Source organism: Ciconia boyciana, chromosome 8 (assembly GCF_034638445.1).
Source record: "Ciconia boyciana chromosome 8, ASM3463844v1, whole genome shotgun sequence".
Classification (NCBI taxonomy): Eukaryota; Metazoa; Chordata; class Aves; order Ciconiiformes; family Ciconiidae; genus Ciconia; species Ciconia boyciana.
The window spans coordinates 15825100-15852658 of record NC_132941.1 but is presented as its reverse complement, the minus strand read 5'-3'; the positions used below and the strand labels follow the sequence as shown (position 1 = coordinate 15852658).

The 27559-nt window shown below is 35.2% G+C and overlaps 1 protein-coding gene across 11 annotated transcripts in view; it reads left to right on the top strand.

Annotated features, from left to right (window-relative positions):
- ZNF280D (zinc finger protein 280D) overlaps window positions 1–27200 on the top strand; it is a 53440-nt gene extending 26240 nt beyond the window's left edge. For 3 of the 11 annotated variants that reach the window (XM_072870026.1, XM_072870024.1, XM_072870030.1), the window contains 12 exons: window positions 1483–1640; window positions 2075–2175; window positions 2272–2418; window positions 3016–3150; window positions 4730–4974; window positions 6172–6312; window positions 8007–8069; window positions 8874–8992; window positions 9184–9220; window positions 17539–17584; window positions 20153–20208; window positions 25396–27200. In XM_072870026.1, the coding sequence (XP_072726127.1) occupies window positions 1483–1640; window positions 2075–2175; window positions 2272–2418; window positions 3016–3150; window positions 4730–4974; window positions 6172–6312; window positions 8007–8069; window positions 8874–8992; window positions 9184–9220; window positions 17539–17584; window positions 20153–20208; window positions 25396–26032 (1885 nt within the window). In that variant the 3' untranslated portion in view covers window positions 26033–27200. Of the gene's footprint in view, window positions 1–1482; window positions 1641–2074; window positions 2176–2271; window positions 2419–3015; window positions 3151–4729; window positions 4975–6171; window positions 6313–8006; window positions 8070–8873; window positions 8993–9183; window positions 9221–11909; window positions 12008–17538; window positions 17585–20152; window positions 20243–25395 lie in introns of those variants that run through there. The other 8 variants (XR_012043776.1, XM_072870028.1, XM_072870032.1 and 5 more) reach the window with 8 other exon arrangements.
- The last annotated feature ends 359 nt before the right edge of the window (window positions 27201–27559 follow it).

Here is a 27559-nt window from a genome sequence, read left to right as displayed (position 1 = left end):
ATTAAGATACTGGGTTCATTTTAAAAACCATTTTTCAGGCACTGTTTTCTACTCAGCATTATATTGTAAGCTTTTGGTGCTATGGTGCCTATGCATTCCACAGTAAGTCATTAAAAATGAGCACTTAATTTTTTTTCTTTGAATTTCTCTAGAGTTGACTTTCAGCCATATTAATTTTTCCTGTAACTTTGTAGCTGCATTCCATAGTTCTATAACTAAAGAATTTTTATGCCAAGGTGTATTTTACACATTTAACCATTTATAGTAGACAAAATAAATACATAGTACCTCTCTACTTGTAGTGGAAGTTTTCTGGATCTTAATTCAGAAAAGCACAAAGTGAACCATCAGGGTAATCCCCTGCTTCCTTTAAAAGATCTGTGGCTGAACACACCATTGAAATAATGTTCTGTTAAGGTAATATGCAGTACTAGTGTCAATTCCTTTCTTCTGCTTAGGTACCTGGATGTCTTTAGCTAGCTGCTTTTTGTTGCCTTTTTTTCTTTTATTTTTTTAAGCAACTGCATGATATTACAAGCTTGACCTCAAGAGACTATTTTCCTTGCTCATTTGTTTTTTCTAATTCCAAGGTCACTACTTTGAGAACTACATTCCTTTTGTGAGTGTGACCTATATTTAATAGTTCCTCTGGCTGTACTGAAATGAAGCACATTAAAAATAGAACAGTTTTTGAAGTTTAACAGTAGGGGATTGTGCAACTAACCTGTCCTTATGCTGCTCCACCAGTAACCTGCCAGACCTGCCAGTGTTGTCATGGGTGCCTAGACTTCTCAGCCAGAGTAGGTTCCTACTATAGATAGGTGGACATATTAATATGGAAAAGGTGGTAACTTGAAGTAGTAACATACTACCAAGTTTCTCATACTCTTTTGATTGTCAGCTGCACAGTGGCATTCTTTGACTATCCTTCATAATTCAACTTCAGTCCTAAACGCTTTATACAAAGTAAGCTCCTGGAACTCTGTCTGTTTTGAATGTAGGTGGTTTCAGAAAAAGATAATAGTGTCCTAATTGCAGATATGGTCTTTCTAATTCATAGTTTTCAGCAGACCTAGAGTTATACTTTGCTTCAAAATGTGGTTTTGAGACTCTGATGGTGGTGAAGTGTGAACAGCTGATGTGCTTTGTTGTTGTTGCCTTTGCTAATTTCCCTTTATTTCAGGGCAAGAATTTTGTCTAAGCAAACATGAAAAATGCAATAGATTGCTTAGTCTTAGAACATGTTTCAGATATGTTGCATGTTCCTTATAATAGTCAAGATTTCTTTTTAAGCTTTGAAAGGTGATTTCTGGTGTAGTCAGCTTGCTTAACTTTGTTGCCTTTTTCGTTTTTTTGGTCATGAAATTGAGAAGTCCTTGCAGAGTAAAGTTTCTAAAGAATCCTGTATGGCTTGCTTGTGGTATGTTATGTATAGTGAATGTTAAAATGTAGGTTTTTGCACCTGTTCACTATCATTTAAAGGTTTATGAACCACATGAAACATCATTTGGAGCTTGAGAAGCAGAGCAGTGAAAGTTGGGAAAGCCACACCACCTGCCAGCACTGTTACCGTCAGTTTCCCACCCCATTCCAGCTTCAGTGCCACATTGAAAGTACACACACGCCTTATGAGTCGTCTAGTAAGTTGGATTGTATCACATCGACTCTTTTTGTGACGTAAAATTTTTAGATATATTCTGACCTTTGTAACTGATTTGTAACTTCAGAATAAAGCTATTGTGCTTTAAGAGCAATAATCTTGATATTTTATATAGGAGCTGAGCACTCATTCAGTTTACATTAGAGCAATGTGTATAGAAAAAAAAACTTTAAAAAGCTTTTTGTTTTGTTTTTTTAATTGGAAGCTTGACTGCAAGAATTCATATTGTTTAAGGGTCTTGCACTCCTGGCTTCCTGCAGTTGTACAGGGAATTTCTTCTGAAGAGTAGAATAATTGTTAGATTGCTTTACCTTTATAGATTTATACAGTTCACATATACATATGTATTACAATTTTATCTACTTATGACCCCAAACGAATTTTAACTTTTTTCTTGTTTTTCACTTTTTCTAGCGATTTGTAAAATCTGTGAATTATCCTTTGAAACAGAGCAAGTTCTTTTGCAACATATGAAGGACAATCATAAGCCAGGTGAAATGCCGTATGTTTGCCAGGTATCTTGGAGTGACTGTTTTGTATTTAGATTACACCACCCCTCTGTCTTTACTGTCAATAAACTTTTAACAAGAAAGTCAAACTTTTTGTTTTAGGTATGCAACTACAGATCCTCAGCTTTTTCAGATGTAGAAACACATTTTAGAACAGTTCATGAAAATACAAAACATTTGCTATGCCCATTTTGTCTCAAAGTAATTAAAATTGGAGCACCATATATGCATCATTACATGAGGCATCAGGTAAGCAGATATTTTCAATCCTTAATGCTAGAAAAATGCTAAATATATGTCGTGAATCTCTCTCTTGAAAAAAAAAGCGTAACTGATTTCTATTGTTGTTACTGGATAAGAATAGTTAATAAAATATGGTAGAAGAAGTATGACTGTCCTTTGAAACATCTTTAAGGGAATTGTTAGAATTTGTCGTGTTTTTGCAGGACAGCAGCTCCCTGTTTAAAAAATGTCTGAATATCCTTGAAAGAATATCTCTGCTGTTTGGTTTCTTCATTAGGTTGTAGTGATGTGTTCTGCTTTTGTTGAGTTTACTAGCAAACCTTTCACTAGTTCAAATAGAGAAAAAGATTATGAAGTACTGTGTCTTCTTGTAAATGGTAGCCTGATTCCTCCTGCTCTTAGTAATGATACTGCTTTGCATTTTCAAGTATTTAAATATTCCCTCTTTAATTCCTACACAGTATCTTGGCTTTGTACAATATTAGGAGTTTGTCCGGTTGATATTTTAGAAACTGGATGATCTTTGCTTGAGACAAGCTAGGGTAGGAGTTTTGTTTATCATGACATTCACGCTTACTATAGATTGTCTTCCATTTTTACAAGAAAAAAGGAATATACCGTTGCACCAAGTGCAGACTGCAGTTTTTGACATGCAAAGAAAAAATGGATCACAAGACTCAGCATCACCGAACATTTAGGAAACCCAAACAGTTAGAAGGATTGCCTCCTGGAACAAAGGTAAGTGTTCATACAGGAAAACTAGAGGGGACAAAGTAAAAAAAAAATGATTGGTGGAGAAAGGGGTGGAATAGGAAGAAGTGCTTTTCTCCTTTCTTTTCCAAAGCAAAGATTTTTTTTTTCCCACCTCTGAAACTAAAACTCAAAAAAATACTCCTGTTGCAAGAATTGCTAGGCATAGTTTATGGTTTGTCCTGGTGATCTGTGGTGTTGCTGTCTGTCCCATTCTTCCATACATGTTTATGCCAGTAGTCCAGTCAGTGCTGCTGCTTTCTTGAGCTGTTGGTTAATTTGCCCCTTCCTGTTTATCCTTTCTTGTGCTAGGAGAAAAGGAGATGGTCTGGATGTTGGTCTGAGGGGTCTGCATTGTTTCTTGTGAAAGATTTTCAACCTGTGGAAGGTGGTGGCAAAAAAAAATCATATAGAGTGCAAGACCTACTTCTCCACAGACAGTATGTGCTTAAAACTGGGTTCACCAGGTCTTTTTTTTAGCTCCAGCATTTGAAGGGGAAAACAACCCCCACAATTTTCTGCTAAGTGTTTTATGAAGTAAACTTGGGTCCCCTCAGAACACTTAGGCTCTCTTTAAATCCTTCTTCCATTTCTTTAGAAGGAACCACTTAGACTAGGATTTTCCTGTAGATTTCAGGACTTATTCCTACAGTTTTTTCATGAAGTGTGAAGATGTATGTCCTTTCAGTTGAAAGGAAGAAGAAAATTAACATTTTGATCAGCTCTTCACAGTTCATTTGCTGTAGAATCAGGAAGGGAAAATGACTGAAGCTGATGTTGATTGTGTTGCTTGGCAGAATGTAAAGCACTGATTGTCTGTTCTGTGACAATACCTCAATTTTCTAAAGATTTCAGGGTCTTCATGATCTAATAAAAGCTTAGATCATGTTAAAATTTTGGTGTTAGTAGACCTTGACAGGACATAGATGATGAGACTGAAGAGCTTGGAACCAGGTTTAGAAGGTGAGGTGCTTCTGAACTATGAATATAGGCAAGAAGTATAATTAAGAGTCATGCTGTGAGTGAAAACTGGAGAACCAAATTTTAGGGCAAGACAAGGGAGTGCGATAATACCAGATGAGAGGTCAGAAACCAGAATTAGTCCTTGGGGGTCTGGGATGAGGAGCAAAAATACCTGAAGGAAGTAGATTGGCTAATCATGAGGCAACAAGACACAGGGCTTTTGTTAAATCCAGGCACTGATGGGGTTGTTTGATATTCTTCTCAGTAGGGCTAATTGGCCTGACCTTTCTATTTCTTTTCCACAGCTACATTTTTTTTGTTTTAAGAAAGCAGGATGTAGCCAGTTGCAGGTCTGAAGAGAGAGCAGTGTGTGTTGTCATGGTTAACTATTTCCACCAAAACAAGAGTTTTTTAAGCATCCAGTAGACTATTGAAGTTAGGTTTACTCTAAGTCAACAGTATATTTTTCAAAGTAGTCTTTATGGAAGAGTGTTTCTTACGCTATGATTTTTGTACTGAAGTGGCTTAAACTTTGAGATGAATAGAAATGGGAACTTAGAAAGCTTAAATCTAAATAGAAAAAATTTTTATTTCATACTGGTAGGTGACTATTCGAGCATCTGTTGGATCTCTTCAATCAGGATCATCAGCTACATCTTCTGTTAGTACAAGCACTTCCACGTTTCAGTTATCACCTAAAGCTAAAAATACAACCACTAAAAATCATAACAGATCTAATACAAATAAATCAAAAGCAAGATCAAAACCAGCTACATCGAAGAAGCAAAATGCATGGACCAACAGCAAAAAAAAAAAAGAAGTTACAAATACAGCATTGCATAATCTAAGGTAAAATGTTAGCATTAAAAATATCTTTAAATATACTTTTAATATAAATAACTGATAATTTAATTACCTTTCAATAACTTCTAATACAGCAATACAGAAGATTTGACACTTCCGTTTTGCAGAAAAAGCAGGTGCATAAACTTTCCACATACTGGTACTGTGATTAGAATTCTGAATCTCATTCACCAATTTTATTGGTGGTAGACTACGTTATGATGGAAGAACAGATGTTCTGCAAACTTTTCTGTTCTAAATTTAGAATTTTTCTCTGTACAGAGCCACAGACTCTTGAAATACTGACTCGTTAGGCAGATTTATGTTTAAAAGTGACCTGTGGAGGGGAATACATCTGCCTGGATGTTCTTTGCAAGTTTTCTTATGGAGGGAAAGTATTTTCCTCCTTCAATTTTTTGAGGGTTTTATTTGAACCTGTTATTTAAAAGGTTAAGTCTTGTCTGTCCTAGGAGATACCTTAATTTGTGGAGCTACCAGGGGAAAAAAAAAAAAAATCAAGAAAGGTAAAGCAAGCTGTTGGGAGAATGCTGTCCTTACATTTACAATTTACTGGGTTTTGCTATCGTTACATTAATAATTGAATGGGTGTTTTATGGGCTAGAATATAATTTCATTGGCTAAGATGAGTTAGCAATTTTCTTTGTCAAAGATTGTAGACGTATCCCTTCCAGTAAGGTGCTAACGCTCACAGTGTCTAGCACTCAGACATCCAAAAACAGCTAGCAAAACTGGGGAAGAGTAGGATTACATTTTTGCTTTGTAGATATTTCAGAGCTTGTGGGGAATATCAGGGATGACAGGAAAATGAAAGGCTTTTTCTGTGCATTGTGGTGGATGAAACATTTCTTTGAAATCCTTCTCAAGTACATAGAGGCGGCGGCAGCAGCTGAAGTTGGAGGTTCTCATCTACTGCAGTATCTTGTTTCCAGGAGTGGCCAATAACAGATGCTTACATTAACTTTCACTGTTTTATTAAGGTCATAATGACAGTATAATTCAAGAAAAAATGAAGTTTTCTTCATGTGTGCTAATACAACCTATAATAACTATTTAACTGATACATTTTTAAGTTCCTCATTTTTTCTCTAATGTAGGTAAGCTTGCTACTGACTTAGAGCAAAAAGTTTGAATTAGTTGTCTTAGTGTTGATATTAACTATTAACTTTTCCATATTACTGTTAGGTATCGTTTGGGAGCTCACAAATGCATTGAGTGTTACTCAGAAATAAAAGATTTTGCAAGCCATTTTCCTGCTTATGTCCACTGTAGCTTATGCAGATACAACACTAGCTGTAGCAAAGCCTATGTGAATCACATGATGAGGTAAGATCTCTTCAAAATTTTAATTGGGTTATCAAATACTTCCTGAATTCATATAGGGTGTGTTAAGTGTTTTTATTAGCTGAATTTTGAACTGGGTCATAGGACTGGCAGGGAAATGTGTAAGCTTGGATTTTTACTTTGTAATGAGGGCTTAAACTCCATGTTCTTCTTTTGCCTTAAAAATCCAGTGGTTCAGGCAGTGTTCTATCTTTGCTTCAGAGTTTCTATGGGATCTTCCATAATCATTTCAGCCAGACTTAACAAATAATGATTAGTTGTTGCATGTTCTCTGGGTTTCAGATTGAATACCTCATCTGATTTTACAAGTGCTGAATGCGTACAGCCGCAGCTATTGCTAATGAAATCTATGCTCAGAATACCATGTAAAGGATGTCTCATATAGCATACTCAAGTGAATACTTTTTCTTATACTACTTCCGGTCATCCGTAAAAATCACATCTCATTTTGCAGGAGGTTTGCCACTGATTGTGAGGCAGTGTAGGGTATTAGTGATGACAGCTGTAAAAAAGCCTGTTAAGAAAAGAAATGTGTTAGTTTTCAGAGCAATAAAATTATACTATACGGTACTTAGACACAGATCACTTAGCAGTGACGGTAAAACAAAATTTTGAAAACCTGCTTGTTAATCTTGTGCCCCGAACAAGCCAAATGTATTGCGGAAAAATACAGAATGCAGTTATCTTGTTAAATACATGTGTGTATAAAATGCCTTGGCATTTTTGAATGCTAGAATTCTTGAATTTATGACCCAAGTCTTTAAAAGTTTTTGTATATATTTTATATGTTGACCTATTCATATTAATTTCAATGCGTATGTAAGTCCTAGGCTGAAATAGCTTACATGCTTTTATGCATATAACCTATTGGTTGCATGCTTTAAAAAATAATAAAAATTAACATGCTTAATTCCAATTGTACAAGAGAAAGTTTACTCCACAAGGGGAGAGGGGAATCTAAGGTAAACTCTTCCTACTGTTGCCTATGTTCTGGGTATTGTCAAATTCAACCATGCAGTAAAATAGCCAGTCTTTTGTCCTTTGTCTCCTTGATGCGCTAGTGTTCCCCCTACTTTGATTCCTTGCAGCACCTATCATCACCTTTTTTGGTGAGTGTAAGGAACAAGGGATGGTGAGGAGGAAGGCTGTTAGGAGGGTGTTTCTGCAGTAGAAGCTCCTGTACTCAGCTGCCTGCTTTCTGTTTCATATGGGAGTGCAGTGTTGGCACATACTTAACCTGCATATAAGATAACTTACAGGTTGTCTGAAAATGTGATTTGTCTCATTTAAAGCCATCCGTTTAGGAAGCGTGAGTTCAGCAGAGCTTAACTTCCTTTGTGGAGCACTGTATAGCTACAGCCATGGTGCTTCAAGAGCTAAACTGCTCATGAAAGTAATGTAACTATGTTCTTGCAGAACTGTGCCAACACAGTTAAGCCCTGCCCCTCCCAAACTCATTATTTACAAGAGAGCCAGTGTTTTAAACTAGAACTGAGACTTACAAGTCTGTAAGCTTTCAGCAATTTATTGTTTTACAATAATACAGGTCAGTAATTGAGCAATCTATTTTCATGCCTTGTCATAAGCAAATTGCAGTACCATGTACAGTGTAGGGGATATATGGAGTAATGTACTCAAGAAAACCAGTCCAAGTGGTAATGTTTTCTTATATTTAGTTTTCACAGTGCTCGTCCAAGTAAAAGATTTTGGATCTATAAGAAGCATTCAGAAGAGCTACGGTAATTCAGCTTTTTTCAGTTACAGATCATTATTACAGGGGAGGTTTAGATTGGATATTAGGAAAAACTTCACAAAAAGGGTGATCAAGCATTGGAACAGGCTGCCCAGGGAAGTGGTTGAGTCGCCATCCCTGGAGGTATTTAAAAGACGTGTAGATGTGGTGCTTAGGGACATGGTATAGTGGTGGTCTTGGCCGTGCTAGGTTAACGGTTGGACTTGATGACCTTAAAAGGTCTTTTCCAACCTAAACGATTCTATGATTGTTTTTACTTTCTGATAGTGAACTGATTAGTTAAATGAGATTAGAGCCTTTTGAATTTCTAGACTTCCACAATTTAGAAAGAGCAGGGAAATAAAAACATTAGCTCTTCCACTAGCAGTGTCGTGTTCAGTGACAAATACTTGTTATTTGTCCACATTAATTAACTTCTTCCTTAACCCTGAGCAGTTTTAAAAAATATTTCTATTTCTTTCTTTTCCAATTATTCATAATGTGCAAAATGGAGGGTGGGGAGGAAAACAAACAAACAAAAAACTGAGAAACTTATGCTTTACAGATACATTTCTGTATAAAGGGTGTTTTTTGTACTGCGTCCGGCATAGAGATGCCTTGGTAATTGACTGGGATTTCCAAGTGCTAGTTGCAGTATAAAAAGTAAGAGTATGTTTTTGTGAGTCATCTCATCTAAAGTTGCAGGAAATTTTATTTATTTTTTTATAGTCTGTCCAGTTGCTGTAAGTTAAGAAAACTGTTTTCACAACTATGTTGTATTTATACTTCCTTTCTGCTTTCTCTTCTCTAGAGGTGTGACTGTAGTATGTCTCAACTGTGATTTCCTGACTGATGTTTCTGGCTTAGATAGGATGGCCACACATTTGAGTGAAAGCCACACTCATACTTGTCAAGTTATTATAGAGAAAGGTGAGTACATGTAGTGTCTTTTTTGTATAGTATACTATATAAATACGTACATGTGGGATATCTCTGTGTTATTGCAGTCCTTTTTTCAGTTGCATTATCATTATTTCTGTGTACTTCGATTTGAAAGTGAGTACTTCTATATTTCCACATTTTAAAATATTTTTAATGAAATCCTTTATTTTTATTTTCAGTTTCTGTAGATATCCCAACTGCTGAACAAGTATCTGAGTAAGTTTTGTTTTACTGCTCAATGTTTATTTCTTTTAGTTTAGTGACAGATGGCCAAAATTTGCACTTTGAACTTGGTTTTCTTTTGAATTTCATAGAATTTGAAATGTATGGATGAACATAGACCCTCACTTTACTAGTGCTTTTTGCTCTTACCACATCCCCAATTACAAGAATGGGGAGATAAAATGATTGCTTACTGCAGCCAAAATCAAAACCAGGTTTTTTTCAGTTTGGCCAAAGATGCATAAATAATTCTTGCAGTATTAGAACTTCTCAATCTTGAGTTCTAAGTCTAGACATAGTGAGACTGTTACTTCAACTTGCTTTTAATACTAGCTTTATTACATGAGTGTTTTATGTTCTTTATGTAATATTAATATGAATTTTTAAAAGTTAACTTGATTGAAGTAGGACAAATTCAGTCTTAATCTTTTATAAATATTTACAAATTATTTTCAAAATGATGTTATTTATATGACAAAGGTATACTGTTTTGTATTAACTTCTTAATTCTTACTTTTGAAGAAAAATTAATATGAGGATTTTGGCTTTAAATTTTTTTAAGCATTTGAAAAAGAACCTGCAGTATTGTGGAGATTGTGTTGCAGGGTTTGCTTAGGGTTTTTTTTAACCTTAGAAGAATCAGATGTGCCAAGCCATCCCCAGTTATCCTGGAACAGTACCTGAGGCTTTACAATGTAGCTTGTGAGCCTACTTATGCCTTAATTGAAGGTTCAGAGGTGTGTCAGTTGAATCAAACATTTGAGTTCTTTCTAAACAGTTTCAGAACACAGGAACAAAAATGTCAGTTAGACTGTAAAGATATTTTAAAAGACAGAAGAAAATAGTTTAGCCCTGATTTAACAATAAGGTGTCATTGAATCCATCTAGCCTATGGCAGGATTCTAAGAGGGATTACATATTCTCATGCATGATGAGAACTCTTCCACCAGAGTGAGAAGTTCTTGGGCCTCTAAGCAAAAATCAGCCTTCACTTGAGTATTGGAAATATCCCCAATAGGTTATTTCATAACTATTAAGTATTTTCTTTCTTGGTTTCCATAAAGTAGCCAGTAAGAGGGGATACTGGAATAATCTGTCATCTGATCCAAACATGGAAATACTTATCTTTGGCTATGAGTAATGGTAGAGCAAAATATATGCTATAAACTTCAAACCTCTACTAGTAACTGTTTAGCATGTGATGCAGTTGAATAAAACTGGTGGTCTGATGGGATGACTAATAGACATTATTAAAATGAATTTAAGATATTTGGGCAGGAATGAACTGGGGAAGGAAGTTAATTTGGGAAAGGATTTCAAAATGCCATTTGAAAAATGAAATTTCTGATTTTGGAGCACAGAATATTGAAATTGGACAAAACGCTGGAAGGAGTCATCTAGGAGGGTGAGCTGTATTCCTTTCATTAATCCAGGGTAGTTTGTGTCCTTTAACAGTTCAGATTTCAGTGAAACTCAAACAATGGAAAAATAAAGTGGTGAGCTATGATACAACCTTAGCTTTTCTACTTGGAGCTGGCATTAGGTGTTGAGAATTGCTGAACTAAATGTAAGGAAAGGTTATAGATGTATTGAACGGTGCGGAAAGAGGTACAGTTGCAGCAGGCTGTTGTCAGTACTGCACAAGGATCTTGCTGTCTCGAATATATTACAGAGATGTCATATGAAAATATTTAAGAATGTTGGATATACAAAGTATGTATTACTCAAACAGACGAGTGAGCACTGAAAAGATTTGAGGTAGAGTCAAGAATACATGCAGGTTTGTTTCTGCAAGCTGTTAGATTAGGACAGATGCAGATAGCCATTATTTTTGAGAGCTCTGATGTTGGCATAAGGTTAGTTACTGGTACTACATGAGGTGATATAATCTGTGATTGTGCTTTTTGAAACTGTCATGCTCAGACTTCATTAATTTCAGTAAATCTTGTCCTGTTCTGTATACTAATTCTGTGATACTTTGGACAAGAATATATCATTGCTAAACCTAAGAGCATGAATATACCTGTGTAGCAGATTTTTTTTAATTAATTATTTGCAGTACAGAGCACACACAAAAATGTTCATCTTTTTGTGGGATGGTTCTTCATAGTACTCTGTGGTTTGCTTTGGAATAAGAGGAACTTGCAGACAATATTCATAACTTTTGCTGTGTAGTTTCTCAAGGATCTATGAATGTTTCTTCCCATTCTTTGACCTATAATTCAATGAGGTATGACTTGTTTATGGGACTCTTCAGAGTCACTTCATCGTTGGAAACAATGACTCACAGTTACAATCTTGAATGCTTTTGGATCTTCTCTTGCATCTCTCGGATGGTATCTTTTGGTATCTTATATCAGATGGTCTGCATGTGTTGTAAAACTCATCTTTATTGCTAATGACCAGACATGTTCTATGAGCTCTGTGTAGTGTTGATGAGACTGTCTTTGGACCAGAGTCCTGCCATTAGTAATACAGATAACCTAGCTGGAGATGTTCCAGCAGGAATTGCTTTTTAAATTGTTGCTCTACATAAAGTTGCCTTGTTTGTTTAGTGATCCACCTTGTGCGGAGGGAATAAGGCTTAATAACTATGCCAGTACTCTTCTAATGCTCAACTCTCTGCTTTGCGCAACAATTAACATATTTTTAAATGAACTGACAGCAGACATTTTTGTTGCAGGGGAGTTGAAAGTGAGCAGGTATCCTATACTGCCTTGGCTCACTGATACATCATTGTGGACCAGAAAATTGAACCCAGTCCAGCTTGGGATTATTTTGGTATGTAAGTGAACAAGGATCTGACCAGACCTTTTCCTTTTTCTTCATACATTGAAGCTGTGGTATTCTCTTCTTGCATCTTTTAGGCAGCAGGTCTGGTCTTTTCTCCCAATATTGTAGTCTGGCAAAGGCCCTTCTGTGATAATGTTCTCTGCTTTGCAGCATTGACTTGCAGCTTTTTGGGGGCTATACTCCTTTGAAGAGAGGCTTACCAGGAGTTTCAGTTATGTGATGCAGTGTTTCTTTGCTGCTCATTTGCAGTGTTTCTTTGCTGCTCAACTCTATCGATATCATCCCATGCTAGAGTAGCATATAAATGATGACATATATGCGTTGACATCAAAGCCCATTTTGTTCTGAACTTGATCCTAGCTTCTGAAACTGAAGGGCTTTGTCATTCTCTTTGGGTATTCACTAAAACATACAAGTCCTGATCTATTTAATGCTCAAGTAAGTTACATTTTTGTCTGCCAATGACTTTACAGTATATAGTGGCAAAATATGCTTTGAATGACTTCTGTCGCATGTAACTGCATAAACTGAATCTTGGCCAAAGGATTTTATTAGCTGCTTTGCTCTGGTAGCTAAGCTTCTTTTTGCTCTTAAATACTGTAGGAGGAAAGCATGAGCCTTGATTCTGAGGGTGGACCAGCCACAGTTCATTCACACCTTGTTCTTTTGGTATCATCTCTCATCTTCAAGGATGCTCTACTAAAGCTGCTGAGACATCTACTGCTTTTGATTTCACTGCTTCTGACTTCATCTTTAGTTCTAGATTATCTATGGCAAGTTTATCCATCAACAGGTTGTCTGGATATATGATGAGCTTTCCTTTTGTCATGATGAACATCTAGTGTTCCTCCAAACTCAACCTCCTGCTTACAGTGGATACGTGTCTTGGTTGAATCTCTAATTTACTGGCTTCCAAGCAGCCTAATAGATAGAGCTAATCTTACTCTGAGATAAGTCACTGTTATAACCTCCTACTTGTAAGAGATTATTTCTGATGAATGCAAGCTGTTCTTGATTTGCAGCACTTTCTTTTTCTGCATAATCAAATTCTCTGAGATTAATCCATTCTACTGATGTTTTTGTCCTCTTCACTGTTAGTATTCAAACAGTAACAGTTTTGGTGATAGTGAGCTTCTGTGGCCACTGTGGTATTGCTAAAATAGCAAGGGTCCTGTCATCCATTGTCTCTTATGCATATTTTGTGATTGAGCATCTGCACGCTTACTCCGTACTCTATAGTCTTGTTGTTCTTTTTGCTACTTTTTTTTTCTTCTGACAGAAGCTATGTTCCATCTTGAATGCTGCTGTTCAACTTCAAGCATCAGTTACCTACTACAGGTTTTTCTTGCAGGACTTATTTCTGTTTTGACACAGCAGCATTCAAAAAAGCATAGTGGGTTTGTGTTTTCATTATGAACATGCTGTTGCATTTCAGAGGAAGTTGAATCTGTGATATTTCACTTTCATTCAGGTTTCTGGCAACAAAAAAACTGGAATATGATTGCAGATTTTCATGGCTTTCAGAAATGTTCTTTTAAGAATTTCCCAGAAATTACATGAGATAGACACTTCGATTTGAAGTTATGTGAATTACACTTCTTTTGAATGCTCCTTTGGTTCTTTTACAGCTTTGTCTCAGAAATGTTTTAAGTTTCAGACTTGCAGTTAAAACACCTGTAAGCTACATTGAGACTTGCCAGCTTTGTGTAAATAGTTCACATGGAAACAATTGGCATTGTGGCATCCTGTTTCCATTTGTGTGAGGATCTCAGAAAAGTTACTGATGGAAAACTCATAACATAAAACCAGTACTAAACCATGCAAGTAAACCTGCCTGACTTGATATTGAATGTCCCTGATGGGTCCTAACAACTACCAAGTTACACGAATAATGTAACATATTGGACCACATCTGCAAGGACAGAGCATGAATATGCACAGTATAACCAGTTTAGGTTATGGTTGAAGAATTAAGATTTCATTTGTATGTACCTTCACCTGTCTCTCTCTTGTTATTTTTAGGACATTGAGTGTCACTGCATTATGGGCTCTTAAAAGAGATGTAGTTGCAGGGCAACTTTGCTTGATTAGCAAATTCTGTATTACTTTTGTTTTGAAAGTCTTTCTGACAAGAAAGTAAATGTTTGTTTCTGTTATTCTGTTAAATGTTGGTAACTGCAGCTTTGTGCATAATAACACTTCACTACTCATGATAATAGTTATTATGTAGCTGTCTTCATTGCTAACCCCATTTTACAGGTCAGAAACTGGAGACAGTGTTGAGTAACATGAATGTCACCATCTTTACTTTCCCATTCAGTCATTAACAGTGTAAAACACCATAGCATAGAAGCAACTTTTTCTTCTAACTATGCATTCACATGTACCTTCCAGGGAAATGCTCATACTGTCAGATATTTAGGGGAGAATTTTGCTTTATGAATCAATGGCTCTACTAAGAGTTTTCAAAAGGGGGAATTTTTCTGCTAAAAGCTGGAGTTCTTAAAAAAACAACAACAAAAAAACCCAACAAACAACCCCCCCCCCCCCAAAAAAAAAACAAAAACCCAAAACAAAAAAAACCCAAACACAAAAAAACAAATGCAAAGACCTTTCCATGCTTTTGATTGTAAAATAGATTTATATTTATAATGCTGGGTGTGGTTCAGTTGAGTGGCTGGAAGGTACCTTGAGCCACTTAAATAACAAAGTTGTTTTCTAGAAATTCTTGAAGCTACAATCGTCCTAGAAAAGGTTACTTTTGGTTAGGGGTGGGAAAAAAAGGGATGTTTGGCAAAAGATTCCAGCTGAGTTTCAGTACTGCTTACCCAAAGAAGCTGTGGGAGTAACTTTTTGGTTGGAAGAAAACATGGTAGATCGCTGGGAAGACAGTTGCTCATGATTTGAGCTATGTGTGTGGGCGCAAATATCCATAACTTTATTATGTGAGAGCAGGGGAAGTAATGAGACTGTATGAATTTCAGAAATGAGAATACTCCTATCTGTGCTTGGACTGTTCTTTTTAGAGTCTACTTGTTTCACTGACTCAATCTCTTCCATTAGTCCTAGGTGACTCCTCATGTATCAAAGTTTCAGATCAACCTGAATTTAGACTTTAAGGTGTCTAAATTAATGTTCTTTCTTACCTGGCTTTTATTCTGAGTCTCTTTGGTTTTATGGCAAATCCATTCTATTGAAAGATATTCAATATCAATTTCAGTCAAGCTGAAATTTTGTGCTCAGCTGCTACGTTTTGGGGGCATGTTTTTTTAAGGGATTGACAATTAGGGGGCATTTTTTCATTGCTCTTAAGTGGAAGTTTATTTTTTATGTAGAATAAAGAATCTTTGGAGAGTTCTAGAGAGGTTTCAAAATTGTTTGAAATTATGGACCAGCAGGCTGTACTTATCAGAGATGGTCATAGCTCCATAGATGTAAGAAAGTGCATTGCCTTTGTTGCTGTTTGAGAGCTATGGGATTTAAGATTTCTTATGTCATAAAAGTGTGGGGAACATTACGAAGTGATAGTCTTCTATGATTTAGTATCCATTTATGAAACTTCTGCTAATTACACGTTAGAAGGAACTACTTTTTGAAACCTATTCCTAAACAGAATTAAGGTTGAGAATATATGTCAGGAATCCAAGGTAAACCATATTAACAAAGATGTGGTTATCACAAAAATATTATAAACCCTGTTCACTTTTAAAACAGCATAAACTAGCCAATTTGAATATGTTTTATAAGCTATAAAACATGATGCCAGAAATCTATCAGAATTTGATGTAAAAAAATATTTATAATGTATTTAAAACAAGCTACAGGTATTGGATCCAATTCATACCCATTTATTTTGGTGGCAAAACATACTGTTGTTCTTGTCTGAATATATGTATGTTTTGTCCTTGGATATACAATCTGATTTAATTGTGTTTAAATTGTTCTGCTCTTTCAAGAGTGACTGTTTTTAGACAAAGTACTATTTTCAACATATTTGTTTAAGTTATTGCATAGAAATCATTAAAGCAGTGAAGCTAAACTAAATATATGGTGTTGCATCGTCTTTTACTGATGTTGCTACTCATGATTAAATACTTCAGAGTATTTCAAGTCCCTGACACAAAAAATGTGCTGTCATTTGATTTAGCCTGACTGTTTTTCTTACTGTTAATTAGATGAGCATTGTTACAGTGCTATGATAGCAATGTTATTTTAAAGTAATCCTTTTTTTGTAGTTATTTTTGCCATCTTTTATTGCAAATTAAGATGTAATAATTAAAATAGTTATAAATAGTTGTTTATACTACAGTCTGAGTTGTTGGCTACCTGTTAGAACATTAATGTTAGAAGGTGTTTATGGTGTGCTGAAAGTATGCGCTAAAATTCTTTAAAAGGTCTGGGTTTAGCACTGCTTTCTTGGATTATATTAGGAAAATAAATGCGGTAGATATCAATCTAAAATTGCTATACATGTTTCATAAAATTTAAGTCGATGAAGTTGTTTCTTGTGTCAAGTATTTTGTACCTTGTAGACAGCCATTAAGACTTGCTGAAATAATGAATAATTTAATTTATGATTAATAACATTATTTAAATATAACAGAGGCAGCACCATACTTCAGCAGATGAAATTTGCCTTTAATGCAGCATCAACAAAGAAGATACACAGGCATAAGCAGTTTTGAGGGTTTTGTTCACTTTTTTTATAGGAACCCTTTGAAAGGTTAGATTTTATATTAGAACTGATGACTTAACAAGGTTTTGTAAGGAGACATACATTTTGTTATCTCTGGATAGCATTTTCTTATATAAACACAAAATCAATTTTAGTGATGTTGTGATAACCTGTTTAATTTTTTTAAAAAGTCAATAAACTTTTAAATCATTTATAGCTTCTCTAATGTAGGGACTGTGCCTGTGAAGGTATTTTGAGGGAAGTATTTCCTCCAAATAGTAGTTGGAGGTCAGCTGCAATGTTTTACAGTTGCCCTAAACTACAGCTGTGTTCTGGGTATTTGGGTTATGGTAGACAATTAAAAGAAAACTGAGCTAGTTTTGCAGAATGTTTTTGTTGGGTCATAATAGAGATTTATGCACTTTTTAAAAGTGCATTTCAGCAAATTTATCATTTCAGACCTTAAATACTTCAGTCATGGTTTAAAATGCCTTTATGGTGAGGAGATTATTCCTCATGTAGAATTGCAGTAAGTGCTAGAATAAAAGTATTGCTAACCATCTTAAGACTGTTGCTTCCTGGCTTTCATGAGGTTAGATAACTGGAACACAGGTTACATGAAACAAGTTAATCTTATAATTTCTGTATACCCAATAAAACATTTTAAAATTCTGAAATGCTCTTTCGGATCTCAGAAGTACGTTTAAGCTCAAAATAAGTATCAACTTTAAAAACTGATTTCAGATTACCAAGTTGCTTTCTTACTGTAAGTATCTTCATCCTTATCTCTATTTTTAACCACACAGTATTTTAAAACATTGAATCTTGATTCATTATCCACTAGGTTAAAGACCGAAATCTCCATTAGAGAGAGAGAAGCTAAGTTGGAGGTAATGTCTTTTCTTTTCTCCACACAGTCTAACAATATCTCTGAACTTCATAACTAGTTTGAAGATCCGAGACAATTTTTTTAACTATACATATACTACTGAGTCATGGTGTTCAGAAGATATGGATAGTGCAAAAATCTATCTTTCTGTGTTTTACTACAAAAACATGTGGCAGTGTTGGAGGGACACCTTTAATACATCTGCCACACTCAAAGATTTCCAGTTTGCAGTCAGACCTTTCTGGTTGATTTGTATGCCGGGCTCCAATGAAGGAATGGTTTAGTTGCCTTATGTATCTTCATCTTCAGGGAACCTGGGAATTGACCTAAAATATAACCTGAGATCTGGGTAGATACTGACTCTGAACTGTAACTTTTTGAGTTTTTTTTATTTTTACTTCTTTAAAGAGGAAGATCTTTGGAAATGCCTCTTCAGGCCTGAATTGGTTTTTTTTCTAGACACGTGTACAAATTTTCCCCTGTTTTCTGCCTATCAGGAAGCTAAATGATCTCACAGTACATCTTAACTTTTTTCAAAAATATCATCTTTGGATTGTGATTTTACAGAATTTTCTTCTGTAAGAAGTGGTCTTTCTGTTGCCCTTCAAAAAGGGCAATCTGTTACAGAAATCCCAGCTGGTAAGAGAGTGGGAGAAGTCCTCAGATGTAGTAAAGGTTTTTCTTGTAACACTGCTTGCCTGCTTTCCAAAATGCAAAGGGGTTGGTGAGGTTTTTTAACAGAAGCAATGATTTCGTAGAAATATGAGAAGACTGTTCATCTTCATTCAGCAGCGTTAAGCAAGATTCTCAAACATACACAGTAACACCTTTTCTTTCCATTGACTCCATTACCACTTCAGGTGTGTTTTCTCTTAGTTTCTCTTTTTTTTTTCATCCCATATTGTGTTTCAGCATTATAGATGATGTGGAATTTGCATTTTTTGCTCCACAAAATTGTGTTCCGTAGTAGTGGCTTTCATTTAAAAATAAAACAAGAAATGCAATGTGCCCCCCAAAACCCACACAAAAACAAAACAAAAAACCCAGCCCACACACCCTAGCCCTTACGGTTGGAAAAGACGGAGAATACAGACAGAATAGGCTACTTTGGTGTTAGCTGTCTTGAGCTTACAGGACATCTGAACCAAGACCTTTCAGAACAGTGAGCTGCCGTTCAGTGTGGTCTGGGCCATGTGGGACCTCTGGTTGTTTTTTCCAAGGTGCCATGGAATGCCTGTTATTTCACTGCAGCCAGATGCTTGACATTTTGGCTGTTTGTTGAAATACACAGCAGGAGGTCAAAGGACAGACTGCTAGGGTGCTGAAGAACCAAAAATATAAATAGATGAATCAGGTTGTTTAAAAACATAGCATTTGAAACTCAGAGAGATAAGTCAGGAAATCTTCCTTTCCTGGTAGTTCCCAGCGGGGAATATGGTCAGCCAGGGCAGAGGAGGATGGTGAATAGGGAAGGTGGTTCTGTAGTAGGAAGTAGAGTGCAGTAATTTTAAGTCAGAAAGTGTTTCTTAGCATGGGTCATATGTGTATGGGTTTTGTATACAGAAATGTCACAAAATATGATAGAAGTATAGCAAAGGGTATTTTAGAAGATAGTATAAGCTTAACTTTATGATACAATTTTAAAATACCTGCTGTGTAATTTGGCCTTGTTGAAACAAAATATACCACGTCCGGGGGGGGGGGGGGATAATATGCTAAAAGTATGTAAAATTGTTTACACAGTTTTAAATGTTTAAGAAGTTGTGACACAAATAATCATTTCAGATATTCATCTTTCTCTATGTACAGTGACCTTTTCTATTTTAAAACCAAAATTAACTTTTATTCAGACAAAAAAAGTTTAATTTTTTTTTTTGTTACTTAGGCACTTACAGTTTCCTAAGTGAGAATAAGATTATATGGGCAAGATGCCCTGTAGCATAGGATATGCTTTTAGAAGACTGGTGTGGCTGTTTCCAACTGGCAGTTTTCAGTCACTTGTTTTTCTACTGCTCTAAAAATGGGGGGGAATTGCCTTTGTTCATGTTGTTTAGAGTTAAAGTTATTTAATTGGCAAAGTTTTAATAGAGACTCAAGTTTCTTCCGTGACAAGCATTTTAAGAATCTTCCTTACATTTACACTTAAGGTAATAGCATCTGCAGGGCTAAAACACTGTGTAATGCTTAAAAAATATACTCACCTCAACTTTGTCTTTCTTTTCCTTTGCTTTTTTTGCCTTTTGCTGGCAAAACACAAGTTTAGTTCAGGTTTTTTTTCCTCTCCGAATCAAAAGCTGTCCAGACTTAGTTTGCATCCTATTCAATAAGGCATAATTGAAATTATGTATATGAAAAAGGCTACAAGAGTTGCTGTAAAGTTTTTCTTTGTTTCTGGTTTGTTTTTTTAACTTGGAAGACTATTTGCAAACATCTGTACTAAGATCCATGTTCAATCTCTGCTACATTAGCAGATTTATGGGAATGTCAGTGTGAAATTATTTCTACAACTTTATATTGTAATCAGTTGCTCATGAATGTAAAATAAAAGAAATATCATTAATTATTACAGAAAATTTCAAGACGTAGTATATCTGAAGGAAAAACAGAAACACCAACTTTTGAAAGGTAAATACAATGATCAGCTGCATCTTGAAATCAGGTACATAAAATAACACATGCTGTGTTATTTCTCAGGTAATTGGGCAAAAGTACTTAATTAGTATTTTCATAATGTGTATTTTCTATGATAGAAAATTTTGAATGGTGGTTATAATGTACTTATTCACCAAGACATGTAGAGTTTAGGTTCCAAGTCTCAAAACACATTCTTAGTAATGCTTAAACTGCAAATTAGTCAAGATTCATAAGACTTTTTAAATAAACTGTACAGATTGTTAAAAGAAGCATTTTTTAATAATATTGCGTATGAGTTAACAGTATTACTGGGACAATTGGAAAACAATTTTAAAATACAGTATAAAATGTTAGTTCTTGGATATTAATTTAGGTTTTTAAAAACCTGTGTCATTTTTGGAAAGCATACTCAACCAAATTCTTAGCAGAGCAAATATGTTGAAGTTGTTGGGTAACAATTATAGCTCTACACTTAAACATGCAAAATTGTGGAATTGTTTATGGCAGTCTGGGGAAATAACTGAAATCTTATACATTTCTTTTGGCTCATATTGTGGGCAGACTTCTACTTCATATAATTAATCTAAATTATTACCTCTGATCCCACAGCCTGAAATGTCTTATTCCAGTTAGTGATCTTTCACAATTTTTGGTGCAAATTTAACCTTTAAAAGCTTAGTCAAAACATAATTGTAGGTATTTGTTATAGATGCATTCGTAGTGCCTTTAAAAAAAAAAAAGGCAAACTGCTTTCAGAGTCTCAGTAAGTCTCTCTAAGTTACTCTCATCATATGCAGTGTGGGCCAAATAGTTTGAAATTTTACTTTCACTTAAAATGCTTGCTTAAGAATTGAGACTAAATGGTTCGGGTATTAGAAGCTAACTCTGTCTTTAAGCTACAGATTAGTAAACAGTCACTATAACTCTAATTGAATATGATGTACTACTTTCTCCTATCCTTATGTTTATGTAGACAAAAATAATTTTAATATATGTCTGTTCTGTGTTTTCTGTTAAAACTTCATATGATACTACTTTATGGGTTTTAAGACAGACACCTGGACTATTGTAGCTGTAGCACCAGAGATTCTCAGTCCTCAAACACTATTCTCTGTTATTAAGCCAAGGTAGCTACTTTGATATTAGCAACTAATTAGCGCTGCAGAAGCAGATAAGTAGATGAAAGCAGTTGATTCTGAGAATCCTGCATCTTCACTGCACTGTGGTTGGGAGGTGTTATTTTAGACCAGACTTGTGTTCCCTGGACAGAATGCCCATACTGTGCACATATTCAGAGCTGTGTGGAACATCCGTTGCTGGCTTGGACTCTTGAGGACCCAGCTTCATTAGGAGTTAGAGGACTTGTGGATCAGAGCTTCAGGTTCATTTTCCTCAAAAAGAAAGTAGTTTGCATTCCCCAGGACTGCTATATAAACCAAACCAGTATGTGGGAATAAGCAAGGAATGTGCCTCAAAACCATGGTGCTGTTTCACACCAAACTGTTAAGGTAAATGCAGCTGTAATACAGGTTTTGTTATGAGGAAATACTTTTCCACAGGCTGAAGGTATGTTTGCACATACTTTGCAACTACTCGGTATGCTGATGTGTAAATGTCACTTATTTATAGTTCTGTTCTGAAGTTGTATGATTTTTTCTTTCTTGCTGTAGAATTCTTCCCTGAATGATTTTAAAAATCTTAATATAAAATACCAATGTAAAGTAATAAAATACTCTAAATAAAGTTAAGTGAATATGTATAGCAAAGAGCAGCAAAAAAATGTGAGGTAGTAAGATTTTAAAACAACAAATATTCAGAGCCTAGCTTCCCTTAGCCTCACTTGGCACCCAAATCTTACATTTTCTATACAGTGAGAAAAAGAAAAAAAATCCCTTTAATTTCTAGGTTTCTGTAGCTTGGGATGGTTGTATGTTTGGACCTGGTAGACTCATCTCTTGGATTCAAAATTGTCTTGTGCTACTCCCTTGAAGTAGTCTTATTCTAAAACTTCATGTAGACAATATGGCAGCTAGTTCATTATTATAGCCCATATTTGATAGTCTAGCCATGGTTTGTATCATGCTTTAGAAAACAGATTCATATTTTTAATTAAACAAAAGTCAGATTTTACATTCTAACTGTTCACTGAAATCCTCCTTTCTGTATAATACAGTTATTATCATTCTCGCGTTTTCTGGTCTTTTTGATGTCTGAATTTTTTGTTTTCTTACACTGTAACCAGTATTGTTTGCACATAGAGTATTTTTCTTTTTATTGCGGGATTTTAGTGCATCACAACTGCTAGGTTTTGTTTATTCATCTGCAGTTCTCAGCAGAGGTAAATTATTTAATTGGAGAACTGTTCTATCAGAACGAACTTGCTGTTGTGCTTAGCAATCTAAAATATCACTGCTCTTTGTGGATAATTTTTTTGTGATGGTGATTGTTGTGCAAAAACTTGTTCAATTTTATTTTTATACTCTGTTTTATTGGTATAAATGACTCATGGGAAGGTATGCTGATGAGAAACAGCATGTTTCTGCATGAGAAATTAATATATATAGTTTTTTCTTTTCTTCCTCCCCACTTTCTCTCCCTCCCTTCCTGTGTTTTGCCAAAAATGAGTGAATGAGAGGCTGGGTTTGGATGAAGCTGGGATTTTGGTTACTAGAAGGTGAGGGAGATTGTGATGGATTCCTTTTATATGTTAAGGGCAGAAACTTTGAACAGTTTCTTGGTGTGAATCTTCTTTCTGTGTATGTATTTGTAATCCATCTGGGATTTCCAGTATGGAAACGCTGCTCTGTGTGTGCTAATGAGGCATTCGTCATCCCTTTATTTAAACCCTTTTTTTTATGTTTGTGTTCAAAACTTCCCACATAAAGCATAATACTGTGCTTGTTAACTCTGCAACTACACCTCACCCTCAAGCTGCTTGTTGAAAAGTAGTAGCTAAAGGTCATGTATATACACTGGTTCATAAAGAGTTGACTGGATTTTCATATGAAAACAATTGTAAATATTTACTAGTGTTTGTACGGCTCTGTATAGCTTAAGCGTTTCTCTGGAATAGATGAGGTAATTAGGAACAGTTATGGCAAGACCAGTTATGTCAGCCACAGCTGGCAGGTGGTTCAGAGTGTTGGCTTTTGTGCTGGAACTTAGTCTTGAGTTTTCCCTCAAATATTACCCTTTTTTCCACTTTTTTCTAGAAGTTTGTGAGAGAGGAGAACTTGGATAGAAAATTTGTTTGTATATTCGAGAATGTCATTTACTGGTTTAGATAGTCCAATAAATGAAAAAAAAACCCTTTCTGTTTGACACAAGTAGCAAATACAGGTTGTAATTTGATAAAGAGGTTGGCCTGTCTCTTGAATTAATTCCTTATTATGAATGAAAATTGATGTAACAGAATGAAAAGATTCTTATGACTACCTCAGTGACCAGTAAGATTTCACCGCTCCAGGATGTCTCAGCAGTCTCTTATCCCTATTCAAAATATTCCTCTAACTTAAATTCGAAGTAGGAAATGGAATATTCTTGGATTAGTTTATTTAAGTAAAACTTGAAAACAAATTTCTGGATGTTTGTAGTATGTAGCACCTCTTCCAGAATAACCATTTTCTGTAGAACTCAATACCATTTAGCATATAGGCGAATCACATGAATTGTTTTAAATTCCTGGATCAGTAGAACAACAAGTCTAGACTTTCAGCTTGAAAATATATCATAAAAACATAGTAGCATGAAATTGGTTATTCCTTTTAAAAGTCCTGGAACTGTCTGTTGCTTAGGTAATGTTAAAAGTTGTTTTAGCCAAAAATTATTTCAAACCATTTTTAAAACTTATTTGAAGAAATAAAGTACAAATGCATTTTAATTCATGTGATATTTGGTGATATTGTGTGTCTCACATATTTTGTCTGCATGTCACTGTTCAGAGACTGTTTTCAATTTTTAAGTTTTAAATTTTAAAAGTTAGTTTGGGAGACTTATTTGCTCCTACTTTCACTTCCTATATAGAATTTATATCTGAAATCAGACCAACTGTTGTTCTTCCATATTCCCCCCCCCCCCCCCCCCCCGCCGCTTTATTTTGTCTGTCACCATCGTCATTTTAGGTGATTTGAGCTACTTCTCATTCTGAAAAATTTTGAGTGGGTTAGAAATTATATTAAACTTTTACCAAATTTAAATCTTTACAGCAAAAATTGAGCTCCATCATTGAAAGGATGGGAGAAGCTGGTGTTCCTATAACAAATGAAGAGAAATATAAGAAACTAGTATTTAGGACTTTGACTGTTGGAATATGAACGTATGAGCAAGTTGCATATAGCAATATGATCAGACTATTTTGTATTTTTGTGAGTACAGATGGCATTTGAAGTATACAGTTCAGTCTTTCTTCGGAGCGTTCTGATTTTTTTTCCTGGTCACCCTAAAGCACTGCATGTATGTGGCTTTATTGAAATAATACAAGGTTTAAACAATCAGTTTGTCTACATAAAGTTCACATTCTGTGTTTTAGATTTTATTATACAGTAAGATTCTCATTTTTACTTGCATAATTCAGTACTGATCTATATTTCCTTTTTATAAACATACAGTTTTACTCTGAAAATTGACTGAAAATGCTACTTCACACGTTCACTTTTTCAATGAATCCAAATTTGTAGTTGCTCAACTAAATTTTAGATTTAAGTTAATTTACATTTTGAACTGTTGGCTGCTTTTCCTTGCTTTACTCATTAGTATTGCAGAGTCAATTTGATGGTATAAAGGTACAAACTGGTTTCTTTTTCTTGCACATCATCAACAAAAGTTTCCAAGTAGTTGTATCTTCATCTGTGTCAAAGAGGCTGTGCAGGTAGAGGAACTTAGCATTGTATTTTGGAAAATTCCATGTGTCACACAAAGGGGACAACTTAACCTTCCTTTCTGGAGATGGAAATGCAAGAACTAAAGAGTACTAATTGACTGCTAAATACAAAGCTGAGTTTGTAAATAGGTAAGAAAAATGCAGCTGTTAATTAAATTCAGCCCATCTTGCTATGAAAATTTGTGAAAAATACCAAATAGGAAATCTACAATACCACTTTCTGAGTGTACTTTGCAGAGTACAGCCATGTGTTGCTTTATTTCATTTGTTACAAAAATAACTTGTTTTGTTTTTTTCAGCAAACAAGAGCATGACTCTTCAGACGAAACAAAAGAAAGCAATAGAAATCAAACTAAAAAAGTTGCATCAGTTGAAAAGAATGAAGAAAACCCATCATTGTCAAATGCAGAAAATGTTCCTAGTTTGGAACTCCCTGTCAACAGCTCAAAGAATTCTTTGCATGAGAAAGGAGCATGTTGCGATTCAGATAATAACAAACAATTAGTAGATGAGAAACAAAAATGTATTCATGATGAAAGTGAGTTGAAAATTTGCCAAAGTTCAGATAACATTATCTTGAATGAGCAGACTAAAGTACATAGCTTGGATGAAACTACACTTTCAGCAATGAACGCAAGGGACTTGAAACTAACATTGGGTGAAGATGTTAGTTTTGAGCAGTTCTTGAGAAAAAGAGATGAACCTGAATCTGTTAGTTCAGACATTAGTGAACAAGGCAGTATTCATTTGGAGCCTTTGACTCCATCAGAGGTACTAGAGCATGAAGCTACTGAAATTCTTCAAAAAGGTAATGTTGCACCTTCATCAAAGAAAGCTGGACAACTCTCTGAACAAACAGATGAAAATTCTAAAGAAAGCAGTCCCAACAGAATGGAAACAGCTGTAAACAAGACAGATGAAAATGAAGCAAGCTGAAATTATGTTAATTTTGTTGTTATAAACAATGGTAAGAACACCATGGACCATTCCTGATGAGTGTGCTCATTGATGCTAATTATTAAAAATAAAGGAAGTGGGAGAGGGAGAAGAGAAGGAGACACTAAAGGGAAGTTTTCCATATGAAGATAGCATGTATGTGTATGTACAACTGAATTAACTAAATTTACAAAAGGTAACACATTATATCTTCCTGTCTCTCGGATGTGATATATCTTATTAGATTGACATTTGAAAGGAGGAATAAATTCTAATTTTTATAGTTAACTAGCCCAGGATAAGGTGATTTGTTTGCCAAGAAAATATTTTTTTAAATCCTTCAGTGTGAATATCATTAAACAGTGGAATTTACTATGAATTCACTTCTGATGCTGAAATGGAGCACACTTGTAATGATGGTTATTGGTCTGCTGATAATTTGGGTAAACATAACGCTTTGGACTAGGTGTCACATTCCTGTCTGTAAAAGCATGTAAACAGAATTATATGAATCTATGCACCTCTGTACAGGTGTAATCCTGCCAGGCTGTAAGCTTACCTTAATAAACTTTCAGTGAAAGTGGAATTATTACAATAAAAATATATATTTGTGGGGTTTTCAGTGTGCAGGCTGTGCAGAAATACCGAACATAATTGTATAAAGTAGAACATACTGCTGAAAGTACTGTAGCTGTTAGGCTTTTACCATTGTATTAATTATTCTTAGCCGTAGACCCATAGGAATGGTCTGTAAGTCACACCAAAGTATGGTTTAATGTAAAAACTGTTTTAAGCAAAAAGAAGGAAAACCCCAAACTGGAAACACCAACTGGCATGCATTCTGCCATTTTGCAGCTGCTACTGGCTAACTGTTACAAAAAGGACACAAGGATAAAGTAGAATTGTACAGTTCAATTTCAGGACTTTTTGTAGTCTAAATTGTGTACAGAAAGATGGCTGCTGGTTTTGGTTTGGTTTTTTTGTTCTGTTTCTTTTTTTTGTCTTCTAGTTAGCAGCTAGATGTAGGAATGCATATAATTAATGGTAGCTTGCTCTGACTTCATTGCTCCATTTGAAACATTCAGAATGTGCTTTTGACTTACAGTTTTGTTTCTAATGAATGTTAAATGTTTTGAACAGCTGTTAAAGCACTGCTGTAAATTATTACTTTTTGAGTAAATATTTGCAACAAAATGTTGTCTTTGTGCATAATTTTATGCTCAGCTTGAAACTTTGGGCGTGGTCTTCCCATGGTTTTTCAAAAGATTTAGTGACAGTTCCCCAAAACAATTTCATTTTAAAATTGTGAATTTGAGACCTATGTGGAGTTTTTTGTTGGGGGGGGGGGTGTGTGTGTGTGTGTTAGAATTAAATGAGCAAGTGCCTATGCGTAAACATATTTTTGTAGCTATGTATAGTGGGTAATATGTGTTAACTTTTCCAGATTATACAGAGATATATTTCTGGGACATAAGCATGCAACTGAAGTTACTCTGGCCTAGGTTAACTGGGCTCAGCTGCTAAATG